The sequence below is a fragment of the Pelobates fuscus genome, chromosome 1, assembly GCF_036172605.1.
Source record: "Pelobates fuscus isolate aPelFus1 chromosome 1, aPelFus1.pri, whole genome shotgun sequence".
In the NCBI taxonomy this organism is placed as follows: domain Eukaryota; kingdom Metazoa; phylum Chordata; class Amphibia; order Anura; family Pelobatidae; genus Pelobates; species Pelobates fuscus.
The window spans coordinates 488,573,678-488,599,792 of record NC_086317.1 but is presented as its reverse complement, the minus strand read 5'-3'; the positions used below and the strand labels follow the sequence as shown (position 1 = coordinate 488,599,792).

Sequence of the window (26,115 nt, the reverse complement as noted above, 5' to 3'; positions counted from 1 at the left end):
TATAATAGGCATAACAGAAACATGGTGGGATGAGACACATGACTGGGCAGTTAACTTAAATGGGTACACGTTATTTAGGAAGGATAGGAAAAACAAGAAGGGTGGTGGGGTATTTTTATATGTCAACCATGAGTTAAAGCCAAATCTTAGGCATGTGGAGTGTGACGAGGAAAATGTGGAGGCTTTATGGGTAGATATTTGCTTGGGGGAAACAAAGGGAAATCAATTATTGGTTGGGATATGTTATAAACCACCTAATGTTAATATTAATGAGGAAGAACTGCTGTTAGAGCAAATTGGGAAAGCTGCAAATCTGGGGAACACATTAATTATTGGAGACTTTAATTACCCGGACATAAATTGGGACAGAGGGACTAGTAGCTCAGCAAAGGGAATTAAGTTTTTAAACTTGTTAAATGACACCTTTATGTCACAACTTGTACAAGCACCAACTAGAAAGGATGCTTGTCTGGATCTCATCATAACAAACAATGTTGATCTTTTGACCAACATTCAAGCTGGTGAGCACTTGGGAAATAGTGATCACAAGATAATGTCCTTTGAAATAAACTCAAAAAAACAAAAGCACATGGGGTATACTAAAACATTTCATTTTAAAAAGGCCAATTTCTATAAGTTAAGGGCAGCTTTACAATATATTGACTGGCATAAACTCTTTAGTGAAAAGAACACTGAGGATAAATGAATCATCTTCCAACAAATATTAGAAAGGTACATTTCTCAGTATGTACCATTGGGAAATAAATATAAAAGAAACAAATTAAAACCAATGTGGCTTAGTAGAGAAGTAAAACAAGAGATTAAAAATAAGAAAAGGGCATTTAAAGCATTTCAATCGGACAAATCAGATGCATCTTATAAAAGATATAAGGAAGCAAATAATACGTGCAAAAAGGCAATTAGATTTGCTAAACTTCAAAATGAAAAAATTATAGCTAAAGAGAGCAAAACGAACCCCAAAGCATTAAGTACATAAATTCTAAAAAGGCACAACAAAATGAAAGTGGGTACACTAAAAACTGAAACGGCGGTGTCAGTTAATGAAGACCAGGAAAAGGCAGGAATTTTAAATAACTATTTCTCCTCCCTATATATTAAGGAAGAACCCATGGCAATAGATGTGTAAATGATTACTACTAAAAACTTGCAGAATAATTGTAATTGATTAACTCAAGACAAGGTGCTGCAGCAACTAAAGAAAGTTCAGGGCTCCAGGGCCTGACGGTATCCATCCATGAGTACTTAAGGAACTAAGTGTAGAAATAAGTGAACCTCTGTTTTTAATCTTTCAAGATTCTTTTCTTTCAGGAAGTGTTCCAGAGGATTCCGGAGGATTGGAGGAAGGCAGATGTGGTTCCTATATTCAAAAAGGGTTCAAAATCCTTGCCTGAAAATTCTAGACCTGTGAGCTTAACTTCTGTGGCTGGGAAAATATTTGAATGATTATTAAGGGATAATATTCAAGAATTCCTTGAGAGGAACATAGTTATCAGCAAAAATCTGCATGGTTTTATGAAGCACAGGTTATGTCAAACTAACTTGATTGCGTTCTATGAAGAAGTAAGTAGAAGTATAGATCAGGGTGTTGCAGTGGATGTGATCTATTTGGATTTTGCCAAGGCATTTGATACAGTTCCACACAATAGATTAGTGTTTAAACTCAAGGAAATCGGTCTAGATGAAAATGCTTGTTCTTGGGTAGAATATTGGCTTAAAAATAGAGTACACAGTGTTGTCATTAATGGTAAATTTTCAAGCTGGGCAGAGGTGGCAAGTGGTGTCCCTCAGGGTTCTGTTCTGGGACTCCTTCTATTTAACATGTTTATAAATGATCTCGAAGACAGTCATGTTTCAGTGTTTGCAGATGACACAAAACTCTGTAAAATAATACAATGTGAGCAGGATATTACTTTGCTGCAGAGGGATTTAGATAGACTGGGGGACTGGGCTCTCAAATGGCAGATGAAATTTAATGTTGAAAAATGCAAAGTTATGCACTTTGGCGTAAAGAATACACAAGCAACGTATACCCTTAATGTAAGTGAATTAGGGATAACAACACACGAAAAGGACTAGGGAATTGTTATAGACAACAAACTATGCAACAATGTGCAATGTCAATCAGCAGTGGCCAAGGCCAGGAAGGTATTGTCATGCATGAAAAAGGGCATTCATTCTCGGGACGAGAATATCATTTTGCCTCTTTATAAATCACTGGTAAGACCACATATTGAATATGCTGTGCAAGTTTGGGCACCTGTTCTAAAGAAGGATATTATGGCACTAGAAAAAGTGCAGAGGCGGGCTACAAAATTAATAAAAGGAATGGAACATATCAGCTATGAAGAAAGGTTAACAAATGTAAACCTATTTAGTAAAAATACTAGTTAAAACGTCGCCTGAGAGGGGATATGATAACATTATACAAATATATTCGGGGCCAATACAAACTATTGTGTGGAAATCTATTCACAAATTCTTTCAATGTAGGGTAATAACTGCTTGACCCAAGGATAAATCTGACTGCCATTCTGGGGTCAAGAAGGATTTTTTTTCCTAGCTTGTTGCAAAATTGGAAGTGCTTCAAATTGTTTTTTTTTTGCCTTCTTTTGGATCAACAGCAAAAAACAAATGCGAGGAAGGCTGAACTTGATGGACGCAAGTCTCTTTTCAGCTATGTGACTATGTCATTGTTGTAGGTGTTGTTGCAGGTGTCGGGCCCATAGAGCTGGGCTAACTCTCCTTTTTAAAACCTTCCCATTTATCTAAAGCCTGGTTCCATATATCCTCAGATGCAGAGGGGGTGCTGTTTTGGGTTAGCACTTTATGAATAGAAAGCCACTTGATGTAATTATACCACATTTATTTAGATTGTCAGCTTGTTTGGACAGAGCCCTCACCCTATATGTCACACATTTTCTGTTTCAGCTTGCCGTCTATGCAGTTCCAGAACACCTTACCTGAGTCAAACCAAGCAGGAGAAATACAACGGTCAAAGTCAGCATTGTGAAAGGATGGTTTTCTCTCCTGAACCTCAGACTTCACGCAAATGGCGTCCTGTGGAAATAGTTTTTAGAATCAGCAGAAGGTTTTTACTACGCAATACCCCACTGTCATCTACCTACAGCAAGATTTCAGTCTTTAAGGCTCTGTGGGGATAGCACAGCTAAGCAGACAAGGGCACATGTATGAGTGTGAGGATGAATGCTTGTGATTGGTTGTATGTGTATATGGGAGTGGTTATGGGTTTGGGAGTGGTGTAGGGATCATCTTAACAGTGCCTCTTTATTTGTTATTGTCCATGTCACAGCTAGCGGGGGGCGTATCCTTGCCAATAGGTTTTGGGGGCTATTACATGGAGTGTCAGGATATGGACATGGTCGGGTCTCAAACTCCACTGCTCTGTAGGGTAAACTTTTAAGTTACCGACTTGGACGTGCCCCCTGGGCTAAAAGATGGCTGGTGGTAAGCATTGAAAGGAAAAGGGAATCTGGTTTGGACAAGGGGGGAGGCGAGAACCCTGTGGCAAGTGGGTGCATAGGCATGTAGTCTCATTCATTGGCAAGGACGTTTATGTAAAGTCTGTAGGGCCTAGGTGTTAATTTATATGTAAAGTTATGGATTATTTATGTATTTATGTATTTCTCTGGTTATAATTGAATGATAAAGTTTAATAAATGTTGGATGAGTCCTACAGTCTTATGTTTAATAAATGCTGTGGCCTGTTCCATCCAAATTTGGCCTCTGTCGTTATTGGGGAGTATTTGGGTAGGCTCCGTTATTCTTGTTTGCATCACATTCCCCGCTACGTCCATACATGTCTCAGTAGCTAAACAGAAAATACATTAGGGTGACTGGACGAACGGCCAGCTGGAAGGTTCTTTAAGACAACTCGGTACAATCAGTTAACAAGTCCACTTAGAACAGAACATGTCTATGTCCATGTTCTCCCATCCAAAGTAAACGCATAGCTTTCCTTCTAACAGATTTCTCTTGTAAGCGAATAGAAATGATATGGATGTTGTACAGACAGTAAATGCATCCATTTGTTTGAACAGTCAATATCTATCAATCTACTTATATCTCCATAAAAAAAAACTGATTTTGTTCATCACCTGCACATCTCAGTCCGCCTTGGACAGAAATTCCCCAAAATTATGTTTCCACAACTATCCCAGAATGCCAAGCTTGAAATGCAAATGAGTACAGACAGATATGGTATTTCAGACTTCATATTGCATTGCTTCAGAAACCTGTAGCAACTATATACATTTTATCCGCATACAGTAACTATATACACTCTATGCCGCATACAGTAACTATATACACTCTATGCCGCATACAGTAACTATATACACTCTATGCTGCATACAGTAACTATATACACTCTATGCCGCATACAGTAACTATATTCATTATATACCATATACAGTAACTATATTCATTATATGCCACGTACAGTAACTATATACACTCTATGCCGCATACAGTAACTATATTCATTATATACCATATACAGTAACTATATTCATTATATACCATATACAGTAACTATATTCATTAAATGCCACGTACAGTAACTATATACATTCTATGCCGCATACAGTAACTATATTTTGCATTATATGCCACGTACAGTAACTACTGTATATACATTATATACCATATACAGTAACTATATTCATTATATGCCGCATACAGTAACTATATACACTCTATGCCGCATACAGTAACTATATACATTATATACCATATACAGTAACTATATTATTCATTATATGCCACGTACAGTAACTATATACATTATATGCCACGTACAGTAATTATATGCATTCTATGCCACGTACAGTAACTATATACATTATATGCCACGTACAGTAATTATATGCATTCTATGCCACGTACAGTTACTATATACATTCTATGCCACGTACAGTTATTATATACATTCTATGCTGCGTACAGTAACTATATTATATGCCGCGTACAGTAACTACGGTATATACATTCTATGCTGCATACAGTAACTATATACACTCTATGCTGCGTACAGTAACTATATACATTATATACCATATACAGTAACTATATACATGATATGCCGCGTACAGTAACTATATACACTCTATGCCGCATACAGTAACTATATTATTAATTATATGCCGCGTACAGTAACTATATACATTCTATGCCGCATACAGTAACTATATTATTAATTATATGCCGTGTACAGTAACTATATACATTATATGCCACATACAGTTATTATATACATTCTATGCCGCGTACAGTAACTATATACATTCTATGCCGCATACAGTAACTATATTATTAATTATATGCCGCGTACAGTAACTATATACATTCTATGCCGCATACAGTAACTATATTATTAATTATATGCCGCGTACAGTAACTATATACATTATATGCCACATACAGTTATTATATACAATCTATGCCGCGTACAGTAACTATATACATTCTATGCCGCATACAGTAACTATATACATTATATACCATATACAGTAACTATATTCATTATATGCCACGTACAGTAACTATATACACTCTATGCCGCAAAAGGCAGGCTGGTGTACTGGTAAGGAAGAGGTTTAGCAGCATGTAAACCAGGGTTCGAAACCCAGCAGAGTCAGTTCCTCACACCTAGTGTCGGGGATGTACTGTGGAGGAGAGGACATAGATTAGCATCCGTTCAGGCAGACCAAAGGGATTCCCTTGCAGGCAAGGGGATTCCCTTGATAGTACACTCGGGGTATGCCCAAAGGCGTTACACCAACCACTAGTGGTGAAAGTGACAATATTAGTGTGAGGGTTCATCATACCCTTTGAGGAGGTACTAGATCAGCGGAACTAGTCCGTTCACAGTAATAGGTTAATTCCTGGTAGCGACAAAAGGGGTCCCTGAAGGCAATGCAGGAGAGTACACAGCAGGTCAGGTAAGTATTTGCTGTAGCGCTGTCCGACAGCATAAAATGAGATGGGGAAATAGCCGCCGTGAGTATCGCGGTCTCCGAGATCCAAAAAGGCCACCACACGTGGGGACCCACCGGGAACAACTCCCAATTTCCGTGCGAGTGGCGGAATGTGATAGCCCCAATATCCCTGGCAAACAGCCACCCGGCCGCCCCCGCCACACAGTAGAAGCCTGCCAAATAAAAGCAGAGCCGGAAAAAAAACCTGCGCGCGTGTGGGAGAACTGCCCAGATAGACAGGCATGGGAGAGAGGATGGTAGAGACAGGGTTCAGCATGAGCAGGGATGGTGGGAAAGGTCATGAAACACCTTAGGTAAAAGTAAACAGTAACAGTGGATCAGACAGATAAAACTATTTGATTCAATGTAAGCAAAATATAAGAGAATCAATACTCTGACCTGTACTCTGGCAGGAGCAGCAAAGAAAGAGGGAGTGGAAAGCACCACAGAGCTATATGTAGTAATGACTCTTGTTTCTGATTGGTTTACATTTTTTGATTGATTGATTGACTGTGCTGCCAGAGTTTAAAGTAAAGAAAGTTTATGCAAATATGAAGCCTCCTGTTATGTGGTAAAATTAGTTGGCGCTATATAAATTTCAATAATAATGCTAATATACATTTTGCACAATATACAGTAACTACATACATTCTAAACTATATACAGTAACTATATACATTATACGCCATATACAGTAACTATATACATGATACCATATACAGTAACTATATACATTATATGCCATATACAGTAACTATATACATTATAAATGTGGCGAAACCAGCTTCGCCACTGTGAACTGGAGAGTCCTGGCTGCTAGCCTCCTGCCCTGCGACTACGGCCCCTGGACATATTGCTCTATAAACACTATATTTGAGCATGTAATGATTGGTTATTTTCATCCTCCCCCTGGGAGTGTCTTGTATGTACCTGTTTGTAATAAAAGCCAGGCTGGGTGTCCCAGTCCAGAGTTCCTGCTTAACCCTCAAAGCGATGTGTCGTCTCGTTCTTTGGGGGAATTGGATTGTATGCTGACTGCCAGGAGTCTGTCCCAGTGTTCGTGTGGTTCCAGTCGGGAGAGTGGTGTTTGCAGTAGCTGCCTGTGCATCTGGAAAGGGGGATATCGCCTAAACTGGGTTTTATCCTCTTGTAAGTGAAACGGTCCGTTACAATTGGTGGCAGCGGTGGGATCGTTCCTACAACCAGAGGGACAGCTACAGACAACACCATTTCTGGATTACAAATTGAGGGCAACGCTAGTATCCGTACAGCGACCCTATCTACAAAGGAACTCAGAAAATGGAGGAGGAGTTTCAAGTTAGATTGGACGATTACGTCCCGGAGTCTGGAGCAGTCCCAGAGGAGAACATGTTGATGTACAGACAGTCTGTCAGATCCGGGTTGTGGAACGAAGCCCTAGAAGAAGTACAGTATTCACGAGGGGAGCGGCGCCGCAGCAGAAGGCAGCGAATCCTGGCTAGAATGGCAGAGCGGATGCCCCTCCTGAGAAACCAGACCACAAGAAAAGTGGGTGACTAGACTCGAGATTCTAGTATACGCAGAACTGACGCTCGACAACGCGTACCAGGCGCTACAGTGGTACGCGGCTCAGTGTGTCCCAAGGATGGCAGAGTATGAGTTCCCAGAAGGCGGAGAGTACACTGGCCCCGGTCTATTTTGGGATAATAGTGGTGACGAGGACTTTGGGGAAGATACCGACTCTCGTTTTTGGGTCCTGTACGACGTTCGAGAGAACATGCTGGGTCTCTTTGGCACTATTGACCTCGAGGCAGACCTACGATATTTGGTTACCCAGGAATGGAACCTGGAGGGGGATTACCTGCGACTCATCAATGAGGCCTGGGAAGAGACAACCGGTCCTCCCGCCCAACAGCAACCAGCAGTACCCGAAGTAGCAGAGCTCCTAGACTGGTCATGTGAGCAACCCCAGGGAGCTGATGGTGTCGACCATCCTCCCCAGCGGCAGTGTGTGTCCCAGGGAGCAGAAGGTGCCGTCCTTCCTCCCCAGCGGCAGTGTGTACCCCAGGGAGCTGATGGTGTCGTCCATCCTCCCCAGCGGCAGTGTGTACCCCAGGGAGATGAAGGTGTCGTCCTTCCTCCCCAGCGGCAGTGTGTACCCCAGGGAGATGAAGGTGTCGTCCTTCCTCCCCAGCGGCAGTGTGTACCCCAGGGAGCTGATGGTGTCGTCCATCCTCCCCAGCGGCAGTGTGTACCCCAGGGAGATGAAGGTGTCGTCCTTCCTCCCCAGCGGCAGGCTGAGTTACAGGGGGCAGAGGTTGTTGTCCCTGCCCCCCAGCAGCAAAGTGATGTGCCAGGAAGGCAGTGTGAAGTGAAGGGAGAGGAGAGCAGCGTCCTTCCTCCCCAGCGGCAGTGTGTACCCCAGGGAGATGAAGGTGTCGTCCTTCCTTCCCAGCGGCAGTGTGTACCCCAGGGTGATGAAGGTGTCGTCCTTCCTCCCCAGCGGCAGTGTGTACCCCAGGGAGATGAAGGTGTCGTCCTTCCTCCCCAGCGGCAGGCTGAGTTACAGGGGGCAGAGGTTGTTGTTCCTGCCCCCCAGCAGCAAAGTGATATGCCAGGAAGGCAGTGTGAAGGGAAGGGAGAGGAAAGCAGTGTCCTCCCTCCCCAGCGGCAGTGTGTGTCTCAGGGAGCAGAAGGTGCAGTCCTTCCTCCCCAGCGGCAGTGTGTACCCCAGGGAGCTGATGGTGTCGTCCTTCCTCCCCAGCGGCAGTGTGTACCCCAAGGAGCAGAAGGTGCCATCCTTTCTCCCCAGCGGCAGTTTGCCATCCAGAGAGAGGAGCTTGTTACACCCTCTCTCCCACGGCAACCTAACCCACCAAGGGGAGATGTTAAGCCCCACAACTGTGCAGATGGGACCGTAGTCTCTGCACTTACCGCACAAGGGATAGGGACGGTCGGTCCTGTTCCCCAGCCTCAGTGTGATGGATCTAAAGGGGAGACAGTCGGTCTCCCCCTCCGGCAGTCGAGCTGTGCACCTAAAGGGGAGACAGTCAGTCTCCAACAACCAGGCGCCCACCAGACTACTCCCGTGGTAGTGTTGGCAACAGGACAGAGTACCGCTGGTCTCTGCCCCCTCAGCAACCCACCAAGGCAGCCTACTCGTCTCCCACCCAGCAGTGGTGAGACACCAGAACTTGGACAAAATTCTTCCTCACCCAGATGTAGTAACCGGTTAGTGTGGGTGGGCTGCTCTGTTATTTCTGGTTTGTACGTGGGTTGCTGGACTAACCAGGGCACTGACCGGCAGAAAGTCAGGTACCCTGTTAGTCTAATTGGCAAAGGGGAGAAATGTGGCGAAACCAGCTTCGCCACTGTGAACTGGAGAGTCCTGGCTGCTAGCCTCCTGCCCTGCGACTACGGCCCCTGGACATATTGCTCTATAAACACTATATTTGGGCATGTAATGATTTATATTACTGCTACTATGCCTTTAAGGGCCATCCGTGAACTTATTGGGACTTTTGTGATACTGTACCTTTAAGACTGTAGAACATGGTACTTTAACCCTGCTTAATATCCTGTATGTATTTATGTGTTGAGCTAACCTGGGATATAGATATGCAGTATTCATCTGACTGTTCGGTAGAATCACTCCATTCAGTATATTGAGTGAAACTACCGAACAACCAGACCACCCAGGAATAAGTGTGCCTCCAATTACCGTTTGCAACAATGTTGCAAACAGGTAATTGGCAATCGATGTAATGTATTCTGTGTCCTCTGGGTGGCCGCCATTCGGGAGCCGAACACGTGGCGGCGGCCATCTTAAACTACCGAACAGCGGTGTTTTGCCGTCGAGTGTCTGGAACTGAAATCGGACACTCGACGAGGCAAACACCGCTGACACCTCCAGACTTCCAGGATTTCGTGGGGAAACTACCGAACGGCCCGCCGTTCGGTAGAAAGAAACGTACGAACTAGGGGATTCATGCGAATCCCCCTTAGTCTCTATAACACCAGTAATTCGTCTGTTTCATTCACTTGTTTGTGACCGACCGCAGGGCCAAAATGCATGGAACTGTTTTCGGATACTTTACCCATGCGGTCGGTCAAATCTTTGGAACCTCATATCTCCCGAACCATTCATCCGAATGACCTGATTCTTGAATATGTTGTCCCCTGGAGGTGTAGCATATGTATTTGGGGTACATCCAGGAATTGGGGAAAAGGTTGTACGGTATAATTATATTAAGTGCTAATCTAAGGGGAGGAAATGTGTGGGAGGTACATCCATGTGATTGGTTAATTTAATCCTCCCCCTGGGAGTGTCTTGTATGTACCTGTTTGTAATAAAAGCCAGGCTGGGTGTCCCAGTCCAGAGTTCCTGCTTAACCCTCAAAGCGATGTGTCGTCTCGTTCTTTGGGGGAATTGGATTGTATGCTGACTGCCAGGAGTCTGTCCCAGTGTTCGTGTGGTTCCAGTCGGGAGAGTGGTGTTTGCAGTAGCTGCCTGTGCATCTGGAAAGGGGGATATCGCCTAAACTGGGTTTTATCCTCTTGTAAGTGAAACGGTCCGTTACAATACCATATACAGTAACTATATACATTATACGCCATATACAGTAACTATATACATTATACGCCACATACAGTAACTATATACATTATACGCCATATACAGTAACTATATACATTATACCATATACAGTAACTATATACATTATACGCCACATACAGTAACTATATACATTATACGCCATATACAGTAACTATATACATGATACCATATACAGTAACTATATACATTATATGCCGTATAGAGTAACTATATACAGTAACTATATACATCATATACCGTATAGAGTAACTATATACAGTAACTATATACATTACACGCCGTATGCAGTAACTATATACAGTAACTATATACATTATACCATATACAATAATTATATACATTATACGCCGTATACAGTAACTATATACATTATATGCCGTATAGAGTAACTATATACAATAAGTATATACATTATACGCCGTATACAGTAACTATATACATTTTATGCCGTATAGAGTAACTATATACAGTAACTATATACATCATATGCCGTATAGAGTAACTATATACAGTAACTATATACATTATACCATATACAATAATTATATACATTATATGCCGTATACAGTAACTATACACATTATACGCCGTATACAGTAACTATATACATTATATGCCGTATAGACTATATACAGTAACTATATACATTATACCATATACAATAATTATATACATTATATGCCGTATACAGTAACTATATACATTATACGCCGTATACAGTAACTATATACATTATATGCCGTATAGAGTAACTATATACAATAATTATATACATTATACGCCGTATACAGTAACTATATACATTTTATGCCGTATAGAGTAACTATATACAGTAACTATATACATCATATGCTGTATAGAGTAACTATATACAGTAACTATATACATTATACGCCGTATGCAGTAACTATATACAGTAACTATATACATTATACCTTATACAATAATTATATACATTATACGCTGTATACAGTAACTATATACATTATATGCCGTATAGACTATATACAGTAACTATATACATTATACCATATACAATAATTATATACATTATATGCCGTATACAGTAACTATATACATTATACGCCGTATACAGTAACTATATACATTATATGCCGTATAGAGTAACTATATACAATAATTATATACATTATACGCCGTATACAGTAACTATATACATTATACGCCGTATACAGTAACTATATACATTTTATGCCGTATAGAGTAACTATATACAGTAACTATATACATTATATGCCGTATAGAGTAAATATATACAGTAACTATATACATTATACGCCGTATGCAGTAACTATATACAGTAACTATATACATTATACCATATACAATAAGTATATACATTATACGCTGTATACAGTAACTATATACAATATATGCCGTATAGACTATATACAGTAACTATATACATTATACCATATACAATAATTATATACATTATATGCCGTATACAGTAACTATATACATTATACGCCGTATAGAGTAACTATATACAGTAATTATATACATTATACGCCGTATAGAGTAACTATATACAGTAACTATATACATTACACGCGGTATACAGTAACTATATACATTATACGCCGTATAGAGTAACTATATACATTATACGCCGTATGCAGTAACTATATACATTATACGCCGTATAGAGTAACTATATACATTATACGCCGTATACAGTAACTATATACATTATATGCCGTATAGACTATATACAGTAACTATATACATTATACCATATACAATAATTATATACATTATACGCCGTATACAGTAACTATATACATTATACGCCGTATACAGTAACTATATACATTTTATGCCGTATAGAGTAACTATATACAGTAACTATATACATTATATGCCGTATAGAGTAAATATATACAGTAACTATATACATTATACGCCGTATGCAGTAACTATATACAGTAACTATATACATTATACCATATACAATAAGTATATACATTATACGCTGTATACAGTAACTATATACAATATATGCCGTATAGACTATATACAGTAACTATATACATTATACCATATACAATAATTATATACATTATATGCCGTATACAGTAACTATATACATTATACGCCGTATAGAGTAACTATATACAGTAATTATATACATTATACGCCGTATAGAGTAACTATATACAGTAACTATATACATTACACGCGGTATACAGTAACTATATACATTATACGCCGTATAGAGTAACTATATACATTATACGCCGTATGCAGTAACTATATACATTATACGCCGTATAGAGTAACTATATACATTATACGCCGTATACAGTAACTATATACATTATATGCCGTATAGACTATATACAGTAACTATATACATTATACCATATACAATAATTATATACATTATACGCCGTATACAGTAACTATATGCAGAAATAAGGGAAGCACTCTCCGGTCTTCATAAAAAGTCCTTTAGTATTTTATTTCCAAATTTTCAAATAACGATCGACGTTTCAACCCCTCAGGGTCTTCCTCAAGATCAGTGTATCAATAAACATAAACCAAATATATAGCATAATCAATAATGTACTCACCAATCGTGAATGAATCACCTCCCCTCCTCCGTGTAAACCCGGAAGTGAATTAGCGATCACGTGACTGCGTGACCCGTCGTGCTACGTGCGTGCTGACGTGTACATGTGTTGCTAGGAAACCCATATACAAAACATTTACAGAGTTATCTATCCCGAGCATTGTCTAGATATGTGAATATATATCTATGTAGATTAGATGTGCATTATGAGAAATGTAAGAATAGCTATGCATACAGCTATATAAGATGCAAACAAATTTGTAAAGCTTTTACAGTGAATCCACGTATGTGATCACACAATGAAAATAGTGCCAAATTGCATGCAGTGAAGAGAATGTGCATAGATGTCATATAGATCTCCCCAGAGAGCTATATCACCTAATCTTATATATACATAGGACATAAAGAATACATATAAAGGTGATATCCACCATATCATATCAAACATAACAATGGAGAACTAGCTTAGGATGACCATAATCTATATAAAGACGCAAAGCAGGGCAGCTCTATCATAACTGGCAAAGATAACTATTACAACTCTGTGTATAATAGAGTGGGCGGCTCGGGGATAAATAGCCGACCCACCAGGCGGGGGCAGAGGAATTGCTCAAAATACAAATCTTACGACAAAACCCCCCAGAATGAGAAGATGACCACGGTGTTTAACCTATCCGATAAAAGTCTAGATGCCAACCACTATTCACTATTGAACAAAGGTTTATCGTTTGTACCGGTAGCCAAACCTGACCCATTTAACCCCTTAAGGACACATGACATGTCTGACACGTCATGATCCCCTTTTATTCCAGAAGTTTGGTCCTTAAGGGGTTAAGACTGAGGTGGAAATGTACAAAATTCAAAGAACCCTGTACAGCAATGAAATACGAAAACAGGGAACTCAGATGACTACCCAGCGATTCTATACGAGAAACCAAAGGGACATCCGTACAGCCAATCCTTCAATCAAAACTTTTATACAAACAGTTAAAACTGAGATTGAAAGAACAATTAAAAATCCACCAGAACATCATCATAACCTAACACCAGGTGAAAAACTTGCCTTAAAAGATCTTCGACAGGATCCGAATATTATAATCCGATCAGCGGATAAAGGAGGTGCTACGGTCATTCAGTCTTATCAAAACTACCAGGCAGAAATTTATAAGCAACTAAGTGACACGCTTACATATGCCAAACTCACGTTTGATCCGACTAAGAAATTCCAGAAGAGGATACAAAATCATATAGATATGGGTATACAATGTGGATACTTGGATACCAAAACAGCGCAATTTTTACAAGTGGAACATCCAAAACACCCAATATTATACACTCTACCCAAGATCCACAAGGACCCACTACAACCGCCAGGAAGACCCATAGTATCCGCCAGAGAAAGCTTACTCGAACCGATTGCCAAGTACATTGATATTTTTATCAAAGACAGCGTATTGGCGCTACCTACATGCCTACGTGATACACAAGACTTTATGTCCAAGGGGGGCGGGGCCGGACCGCCATGCTGACCGGTCGCATGCAGGAGAGGCTCCGGAGTAATCTGGCCTCTTAAGCTACACTCAGAAGCTTTTGACCAAAAACAAACCCACACACAAACTCACAAGGCTGCGGCAGGGGTAGCAGACCCTGAGATCGGGAGTTTTGGTCCCCCTGGAAGGGATACGAGGCTTCGGGGGCTGCGGCCTACTCAGAAGAGGGGCGAGGTGGACGGCCGCCACCATGCCCCCCCTTCCAGCTGCCACACACCGACTTCCTGAGTCGCTTGACGGCCCCGTTCACCCCCCCCTCTGGGCCGGGGGGGTCATCCCGGTCCCCACTAGGGAATCTACAGGCTGCGAGGAGCCTAACACCCAAGGCCTACCTTGTAAAATGGCGGCGACTCAGGGCACCTCACCATAAGAGCTGAGGTCCCGCCACTGACCCCGACGGAGACCCTTACAGCGTGTCCGACGATACAATAAGAATCGGAGCTGAAAGCAATCTACCCGGCATGAGTTCTAAATCTGTAACACTGCACTGAGAAGCTGGCCCTCGTGGCGCAACTAAGATGGCGGCCGATCACTTACCTCATACTCCAAGCTGGCCTTCAGGCCTCCAAGCCATAGGCGCCATCAGGTTACTGCTACAGATCCCCTACAACACCTTGCAGAAACTTTCCTGTGACGCTGGGAGAAAACTCATTAGCGTGCACTCACTAACTAGATGCTAGATACCAGCGGTGTTGCAAGCCCATGCCTTACCTCGGCAACCGGTCGCAGTAGAGGGTTCAGCACCGGAGAAGGGACCGCACTGAAACTGATACCTCAGCAACTATTCCTTCCCTTCCAACGACTTCAGAATCCGAAGGCTGCATCATCGAGGTGCCCGCGGAGGCCCATGTCGCAATTAACTACTCACTAAGTACCTCACTACATAGCCTAGCTCACATTCACGCAAGGCAGTAGTTTAAGTGACCTGAGGACTCCCTATGTCTGCCTTGGTGTAAAGGTGTAGCCCAGTGGTTATCTTATCCTAATTTAGCTAACGTTAAACGTTTGTTTGTTTTATGTTATTAAGCCTTTATATGACGTGCATAATGTTTCCAAATTGTGATATTGTTTTTTGTTGATGAGGCTCTCTTAACTAGTAGCCGGTGTTGAGGCGTTATAACTCTCATCTCACTCACCTGACGACATACTATAGACACTAGCTGTTAGATTGCCTAGCACATATTACAATTAATTAACTAGTCTATTACTCTTGTTCATTGCATCTCTTACATATCTCCATATAGTCCAGTCTGAAGTCTAAGCCATTAAAGAAACGTAGCTGTCTTACTCATACTCAGACGACTGTATGTGACATGCCTAGCTTGCCTAACTCCTTTATATGCAATGCTCTGCTCGTTCATGTAACACTCATGTTTAAGCATATAGAAACACATGCTGGACGTTCCTTTGTATAGCCTGTACTAAAACTCTTATGTCTTATGCTACCTTAAAAAACAAAATGTGCATTGTTATTCGTGCCTTAACTAACTCTGATCTATGTTAAACCATCTGCTGACAACAGCTGTTGGGGCAATGCCAGATTGTATTTTTCATCCTATGCACCAAAAATAAAGAATTAAAAAAAAAAAAAAAAAAAAAAAAAAAAAAACATAAAAAAAAAAAAAAAAGACTTTATGTCCAAGATTAAACAAGATCCCGGGGTGGAACACACAGCCCTGTTGGTAACGATGGACGTACAAAGTCTTTATACGATCATACCACATAGGGAAGGCATACAAGCGCTCAGAGATATTCTCATCAAATCATCGGTTTATGAAGGACCCCCTATCGAATACCTCTTGGAATTTCTGTCAATAGCACTCTCCTGTAATTTTTTCAAGTTTGAAAACCAATTCTATCTTCAGTTGTCTGGAACTGCAATGGGTGCGGCCATGGCACCAGCATACGCTAATTCCTACATGTTCATGTTTGAACAAACGCATATCCTTGTCACGTTTAAACATTTGTTATGAAGGAACACAACTGCAGATTTCGTATAGTTTGAATATTTATTAAAGAAAGTAAAAGGTAAAGACTTTAATTCCACTTTACAGGTACTGTAGCATTAAGTAATAAACGATAACTGAAGTCCACAATTATATGCACTGTAGCTTTAAGGAGTAAAAGGTAACTGAAGCAGCAAGAGTCCTTTAGTAGTATTAATTAATTAGATGATAAAAAGTTACAATAGCTGTTCCATAGACTTTAAATGAAGAAAGATAGATGCAGCTAACTGAGACAAGTATGAGTTGAAGTTAGCTGTAACGGTTGGCTTTAACGAAGGACTTTGGAGACAGGAAATAACAGCTTTAGATGCAATGCTTATCAGAGAAGTTTTACTTAGCTTCCGGCACATAGAACACTGGTTCCCGAGATTTCCTCAGAGGCGGATTATCCTGCATGGATAGAGTTCAGCTTTAGCCGTGGATGAGGAAAGGTGAAGGGAACTTTGCAGAGTCTTTCAGTCCGGTCTGGTAGCAGAGGCTTTCACAACGAAGTTGTAGCCGGGTTGTGAGTAAGGAACGTAGTTCAATAATCCAGCCCTGATCAGCTGGTGCAGTCAGATTAAATAGGCAGACCGTGTCATAAAGGGGTGTGGCTAGGCTCCGTGGAACCAGGAAGTAAGAGGATACCATAGTTAAGGCATGACAGTACCCCCTCTTTAATGAGCAACCTCTGGGTGCTATTGACTTGGTTTAGAAGGGTAACTCTTGTGAAATTTGGAAACCAATTTGTCGGCATGAACGTCCGAGGAGTTTTCCCATGTATCTTCATCAACTCCATATCCTTTCCATCTGATGAGGTATTGTAAGGAGCCACGATGGATCCTTGAATCCAGTATACTTTGAATCTCGTATTCTTCTTCACCCTGGACCAATATGGGATCAGGAGAAGTAGTGAGATTTCTTTGGAAAGGGTTAGGATGATGAGGCTTCAACAAGGACAATTGATTGGATCTTTGGCATACAGAACAAGATTTGACATAAGATTCGATAGTTTGGTCTTGACGAGGCCACCAACAGTATCTTTTAGACAATTCAAGGGTCCTTTTCATATCTGGATGACCTGCCAGAGGAGAATCATGAATTAATTCAAGTATTTTAATCCTGAAGGAGGGAGGCACGTAAATCCGGTCTTTGAAATAGTAGAGACCGTTTTTCTTAGATAATTTCATTGATTTAGGAAGTTCAAGAGCATCTTCACTGAGACCTTTAATGTCGTCAATAAGAGAAGATAAGATTCCAATGACTTTAGGCGAAGGAGGTACTTGAGGAGTTTTGTGTTGAGAAAGGACAGCTCCAATTGCAAATTCCGAAGCATCCGTTTCAAGGACATAAGGATATGAAGGATTTGGAAGTTGAAGGATAGGAGCTGTTGTAAACTTTCTCTTTAATTCACCAATGATTGTAGGAGGAGGAGACTCCAGTTCGGTGTCAGAACAACATGAGGTTTTAGCTAGTTCTTTCGTAGACTGAAGAATTGGAATACGTTGCAAGCATGTTTTCTTGCAATAATCAGAATCAAATGCAAGAGAGAAGGGAAACCATGAGATTTGAGGGTTGTGGTTCCTTAACCAGTTGATCCCCAATATAATAGGAAAAAATGGTGATGAGATGACATCAAATATAAGACTTTCCGTATGAGTATGATTGATGGTTACTTTTAGAGGGATGGATTCATGAAGTATTGGTCCCGATGAGATGAGGGACCCGTCAATCACTTTAACAGGTACAGAAGTTCTTTTACGAACACAAGGAATTTTATTCTTTGTTACAAAGGCTGAGTCGATGAATACTCCATTTGCACCGGAATCGATAACAGCCTTGGTTATGATTCTTTTATTGTCCCACTGTAATACAAGAACGATAGGGGACATTTGAGTATTTGCTGTAGAGGGAAGTACACTTAGGATGGAAGAGGCATGAGACTGCCTTCTGCCTTTTGTCCGTTTCAATGAAGGACAATCAGAGACTGAATGAACTTGAGAGGCACAATACATGCAGAGGTTTAACATACGTCTTCGATTTTTCTCTTCAGGAGTGAGGGGACTTCTTATTATCCCTATTTCCATAGGTTCGATTGGTTCAGATGGGTTGTCAGGAGGCTTTGGAGCCCCTAGTTCCATAGGTTCACTTGTTAAGGAAGTCTTTTCTGGAGCTTTTGAGGGAGTGAAAGGTTTGCGGTCTTTTGAAAGAAAAAGAGACTTTTCGGCCTTTCTTTCTCTTAATCTTCTGTCAATGCTGATTGATAGGCGAATTAGAGCGTTCAAATTAGTAGGGAGTTCTGTTCTAGATAATTCATCTTTTACAGCTTCCGATAAACCAATTCGAAACTGGTTGCGCAATGTGATGTCATTCCATTGCGTTTCTATAGCCCATCTTTTGAATTCAGCAATGTAATCTTCAACGGGTCTATTTCTTTGCTGTAGTGTTCTGATTGTTAAATCAGCTGTAGCTTGTTTGTTAGGATCTTCATAGAGAAGAGACATGGCTTCAAAAAATTCATCCAGTGAATCTAAGATGGGGTCATCGTTTTCCAGAAAGGAATGAGCCCATGACATAGGTTCACCTCTTAGAAAGGAAATAACCGAACAAACTTTAGTTCTTTCTGTAGGGTAGGATCGAGGTTTCAAAGCAATTAACAATTTGCAAGAGTTGAGGAACTCCCTGTATCTGGAACGATCTCCATAGAACTTTTCAGGGTTACACACAGCAGGATCACTAGCCGAGTGCAGAGTAGTATGAGGAGTATGAGTTTGTAAATCTCTGATATAAGTGAGAAGTCTTTCGTTAGTAACTTGCAGGTCTTGCACACTTTGGGCTAGTGCATTAACTCTTTGATTCAACGTAGTTATAGTAGAATCGAAATCTGCTGGATCCATTACAATGGCTGGATTATTCTGTCACGTTTAAACATTTGTTATGAAGGAACACAACTGCAGATTTCGTATAGTTTGAATATTTATTAAAGAAAGTAAAAGGTAAAGACTTTAATTCCACTTTACAGGTACTGTAGCATTAAGTAATAAACGATAACTGAAGTCCACAATTATATGCACTGTAGCTTTAAGGAGTAAAAGGTAACTGAAGCAGCAAGAGTCCTTTAGTAGTATTAATTAATTAGATGATAAAAAGTTACAATAGCTGTTCCATAGACTTTAAATGAAGAAAGATAGATGCAGCTAACTGAGACAAGTATGAGTTGAAGTTAGCTGTAACGGTTGGCTTTAACGAAGGACTTTGGAGACAGGAAATAACAGCTTTAGATGCAATGCTTATCAGAGAAGTTTTACTTAGCTTCCGGCACATAGAACACTGGTTCCCGAGATTTCCTCAGAGGCGGATTATCCTGCATGGATAGAGTTCAGCTTTAGCCGTGGATGAGGAAAGGTGAAGGGAACTTTGCAGAGTCTTTCAGTCCGGTCTGGTAGCAGAGGCTTTCACAACGAAGTTGTAGCCGGGTTGTGAGTAAGGAACGTAGTTCAATAATCCAGCCCTGATCAGCTGGTGCAGTCAGATTAAATAGGCAGACCGTGTCATAAAGGGGTGTGGCTAGGCTCCGTGGAACCAGGAAGTAAGAGGATACCATAGTTAAGGCATGACAATCCTATGTAGATATGGACACCACATTAAACACTATTATCGCTTCGTCGATGACGTGTTTCTCATCTGGACTGGGACCTCTGTTGAGCTAGAAAAGATGACCACTGAAATCAACCAACTATCTACACCAGTTAAGCTAAGTGTTGAACAAGACACACTATCGATCCAATTTCTAGATGTCACAATATACAAGAAAGATGACAAACTTGAATTCACTCTACATCGAAAAAGAACAGATCGTAATACTCTACTCATGGCGTCCAGTTTTCATCCCAAACAGTTTAAAAGATCATTACCGATATCACAGTTTTTGAGGGTCCTCAGATATAACACGGAAACGGACAAACGAGACATACAGATCCAAGAGATGTGGGAAAGATTTAGAGAACGAGGATATCTACCGTGTACACTCAAGGCGGCACATGCTAAAGCAGTGGACATTTGGAATCGTGAGAAAACTACTTCCAAAAATAGGACAACACCCAAAACACCGAGGATTTACCTCCCTATCACTTTTCATACAGGGACCTCGATCATCAGATACTCCATTCATAAAAACTGGGGGATGCTTAGATCGGACAAATCCTTACCTAGAACATTCTTGGAAACACCCATATTAAGCTATAAAAGAAACAAAAATTTGAAAGATCTCCTGGTTAAGAATGATCCTATAGCCAGTTATCGCAAGCCCGCTCTGATCTCCAAGAAAGGTTGCTTTAAATGCAGTGGGTGTGTGACATGTGGTCACATGATCAGTGGTACAACTTTCGCCCATCCTCATAGTGGCCTCAAAATCAAAATACCACACTATATTACATGCACCACTGATCATGTCATATACATGATCACATGCCCCTGCGGACTCTCATATGTGGGGAAAACCGACTTGACCCTACGGGATCGCATAAGAGGACATAGATCTACGATCATGACCGCATTCAGGGATCAACATAGCGACAAACCAGTGGCCAAACATTTTTTAAACCTGGAACACAGACTCCCGACTCTCAGATTTGTGGCCATAGATCATGTTCCTCCCATGTCCAGAGGAGGGGACAGATCGAGGATCTTGCTTCAACGAGAGGCCCAATGGATATATCGATTGGACACTGTCGCCCCTAAGGGGCTCAATGAAAATATTGTTTTGTCTATGTTTCTATAACTAGGGTATAGAACACCGTTAGATGTGTTATATATATCTGAATTTTTCATTTATTCTCTCCAGCTGTCTCTTTTGCTCCGTTCTCTCTGTGTTGCATTCTTTTTCAGTCTTTCTCCCGTTCCGGGGTATTTCCTGGTGGCTCCTGATTGATAGAATAGGTCTTCAAATGACTAACTCCTCAAGAATATGGCTATTTATCCCCGAGCCGCCCACTCTATTATACACAGAGTTGTAATTGTTATCTTTGCCAGTTATGATAGAGCTGCCCGCTTTGCGTCTTTATATAGATTATGGTCATCCTAAGCTAGTTCTCCATTGTTATGTTTGATATGATATGGTGGATATCACCTTTATATGTATTCTTTATGTCCTATGTATATATAAGATTAGGTGATATAGCTCTCTGGGGAGATCTATATGACATCTATGCACATTTTCTTCACTGCATGCAATTTGGCACTATTCTTATTGTGTGATCACATATATGGATTCACTGTAAAAGCTTTACAAATTTGTTTGCATCTTATATAGCTGTATGCATAGCTATTCTTACATTTCTCATAATGCACATCTAATCTACATAGATATATATTCACATATCTAGACAATGCTCGGGATAGATAACTCTGTAAATGTTTTGTATATGGGTTTCCTAGCAACACATGTACACGTCAGCACGCACGTAGCACGACGGGTCACGCAGTCACGTGATCGCTAATTCACTTCCGGGTTTACACGGAGGAGGGGAGGTGATTCATTCACGATTGGTGAGTACATTATTGATTATGCTATATATTTGGTTTATGTTTATTGATACACTGATCTTGAGGAAGACCCTGAGGGGTCGAAACGTCGATCGTTATTTGAAAATTTGGAAATAAAATACTAAAGGACTTTTTATGAAGACCGGAGAGTGCTTCCCTTATTTCTGCATATATATCTTCTACACGTGGGATAGCACCAAGGCATCTATAACTTGATTTTTGAGATAGGGTGAGTGCCAAGCATATTTGTTTTTTGTATACAGTAACTATATACATCATATGCCGTATAGAGTAACTATATACAGTAACTATATACATCATATGCCGTATAGAGTAACTATATACAGTAACTATATACAGTAATTATATACATTATACCATATACAATAATTATATACATTATACGCCGTATAGAGTAACTATATACAGTAACTATATACAATAATTATATACATTATACGCCGTATAGAGTAACTATATACAGTAACTATATACAGTAACTATATACATTATATGCCGTATAGAGTAACTATATACAGTAACTGTATACATTACACGCGGTATACAGTGAACCACAGTCGGCTGCTTTTATACTAAGCTCTTTGAGTTCCTGATTGACCTTGTGATATCGTATTACTGTTCTGTAACTGCGTGTCTTTGAAGCAGTCTCTATTGATATAGGAATAAAGACATAAAGCCCGATCCGTGCTGGGACAGGGATATATTGCTTTACATCCTGTGTATCTACTCCCTTACTATTACAATACATTACCATGTTCAAGGACAGCACTGTCCTAATAATAGCCACATCTGGGCTCGTTCTGTTTTGACATCCTGCTCCTTACGGCATTGTTTATTGTTAAATCCTGAGCTCACAGACTGCACCGCTGTCCCTTTAACTCATTACTGGAATCTGAGCAGGAACGCCATGTGGGATCGCTTTGTACAAACTGAAACCATGAGCCCCTGTCTTCCATCGCACTGTTATCATTAATGTAATAATAAGGTGAAAAGACAATGTGCCGTTCTAGGAAACCAAACCTGTTGTTTGAACAGATGTTAGAGGCACCATGGCAGGGACACTAGTTATCTCACTATCTGCCTATAAACCAAAGGTTATTGTTCCCAGGTACATAATATGCACGGTCTCAGTGTGTCCCAAATATCCACAGATATCCAACGGAAGTCACACTATAAATTCCATATAGATAACTTCATATTAGGAATTGCTCCTGTAAAATTCAATCAACTGCTGAAATGACGTTTATTGATCTAGACAGAGGGGAAAAAAAAGTGTATCTTCTAGAAAACGTTGGGGAAATCTGTCCGACGGCTTCTGTTTGAGGCTGTCGATATCCAAACAGAAATAAAACTCTCTTGGGAACATTGTGTTTAGATAGTTTCATGGCTAAGGCGGACAGGATATATGGAAGAGTTCTCAAGAAGTTTGAACATTCAGGCATTCCAAAAATTGTGACCCTTTTTTTTTTCGGTTTCTAGATAGTGGTGGGCAATAAGATTTGCAAAGAAGATCATTTGTTCCCCTTTTTGGAGGTTATTCTGTGGATTACATTGTACTCATTACCATCATACTCCATACCATGATCAGGCAGAGCAGGTAGGTTAGCTATTATATTCTCAGCTCTGAGCAGGTTATTCAGTGAGCTGACAAGTTCAGCCAATTCGTGAATATTGACAAACTTAGCATGAAATTAGCATTTGTTCATTAAAATTGCATTTTCAGTTTCACAACTCAAGCCTTAGTGAATGCCCCCTCCTGGGCCAGGCTCGGCTGTCACTGCCCTTAAAAATAAATGTTCTGTGGCTGTTTGAAAAGCCCAGCTGTGAATTCAGGTGATCTTTGCTGATCCTGCAGCTGTAAAACTCTTTAGAGTCGCGGTGAAACATAGACTCGTGCACAGTGAGAAAATATATTCCATTTTATCTTAGAACAGAAAATGTTTCTGAACGCCTGAATTTCGTCCGAATGTCGGTTCAGCTCAGAAGAATTTCTGAAGTAAGATTTTGATTTGGGAACCGGGCCAATCAGTGTGTGCATAATATATACATATTACACTATAATATATATTTTACAGTACACTGATAGGGCCATGTTCCTGCAGGAGGAGCAGTACAAATCTACATTTTATATTTAGGAAATAAATAATATATAGATCATTTTGCTTCTATATTAGTCACAACTGGGTATATTTTGGTTCGGAGTTCCAGAATCCTGCTGGTCATCTGATTAACCAAGATTCCACCGAATAGCATTTCGGCGTGAAATAAATCTCCAAGTCTAGTGAAAAGGATATGACTGCTTATTTACGGGCATCCTGCCAGGTTAATATTTGTGTTTTATTCAAACTTGAACCCGCAGAGGGCTGGCATGTTTTGATTTGATGGCAAATACAAACAAATGGCTCTGTTTATCAATAGATCCTACCACAAAATATTTTAAAATGAATACAAAATTTAAACTTTAAAAACCCAATAATTGAAACAAATAGGTGCGTAAAATAAACAGATGAAATAAAGGATGATATTCGATGGAGTGGCTGAAATCTCAAACAGATGTGAGAGAAATGTAAGTTTTTAATTAAGGCACATACAGGCGTTTATTCTCTAAAGTCTGAAAAATAACTAAATTAAATCCCCAAATCCCTCATTTTTAATGTGTTTTAGGCATTATATATTATTAACCGTCCTGTACTTGTCTGTAGCCTTCGTTTTTGTCTTATTTGTTATATTGTATAATAAATCTTTAAATAAAATCCCAAAGGCAAAATATAGGCTGAAACCGCAGATCTTGAAAAGGTCTCCAACCAGCTATAATTAGAACTTGTCTATTTTAACCTCAATTTTGCCATTCAGATTTTAATCTGCTATGATTAATGGAAAAACGGTGTGTATTTATTAAACTGGGAATTGTAAATATTAGGCAAAAGAAGGTAATTTGGTAAAAGCTTTTCGCTTAGAATCTGCGTGGCCAATTCCGTAATTCCCAGTTAATAGGACTATCTAATAAGATAAGACCCGACACTCAACACATTTCTGCTGCCGGGGTTCACATCGGTTTACCTGATCCCTAGGATGGTGGCTTGATCCTCGTAGACGTCAATATGAACTGCGCAATGTCTTGAGCCCACTCTCCCCGATTTTAACTATTAACACTCATGATAAATGTTCCTTTACAATGTAGGATATGGCCTGCTTTTTGTGACACTATAGTCTTGTTTGTTTTGGGAGGTTTCTTGAATAGCAAGATTCATTTTGAGTGGAAATAATGTTTTCTGTAGTCTTTTCATTGTTACATAATTTTCCCATAACAGAGTGCGATTAACCCAATGGGGACTATGCATCGACGAGATAAACACAAAGTCTACTTTGTTCATATTTAACATGATGAAAGAGAGCCAAAAACATGACTTACTTTGCATACAGCATAAATTGTCCCGATGGTCTTGATTTCAGATTCCAGCTGTGGGAAAATGACTCCGTCAGACTGTTATCTAGTTTCTTGGCTCGTCCCGCAGAGGAAGAGGGCTGGTTTGCTTTCTTACATTGTGCCATTGTGGATACATAAACAGAAGCTCAAGTCTAGATCATGGAGTAAATGAAACAAAAGCACAGGAAATCTGAGCAAGAACTTCTAACTTCCTTAAAAATGCAGTCACATTGAACAATGAATTTACAGAAACATATCTGCCCTTTTCTCCAACTCAAATTAACCCATCAACAATATCTTGTCAATTGGTGGACACTCTGTGTCGATATCAATGATGAGACACTGTTTCAGTCTTAATCAAGTTTATGGGGTGATGAA

The 26,115-nt window shown here is 40.2% G+C and overlaps 1 protein-coding gene across 1 annotated transcript in view; it reads right to left on the bottom strand.

Moving 5' to 3' along the window:
* The window catches only part of LOC134573321 (ecto-ADP-ribosyltransferase 3-like), a 36,066-nt gene extending 10,213 nt beyond the window's left edge, over nt 1-25,853 (bottom strand). The window contains exons 1-2 of the mRNA XM_063432999.1: nt 25,723-25,853; nt 2,982-3,078 (exon numbers count right to left, since the gene is read on the bottom strand). Coding sequence (XP_063289069.1) covers nt 2,982-3,026 — 45 coding nt within the window. The 5' untranslated portion in view covers nt 3,027-3,078; nt 25,723-25,853. The remainder of the gene's footprint in view (nt 1-2,981; nt 3,079-25,722) is intronic.
* Nucleotides 25,854-26,115: the final 262 nt, after the last annotated feature.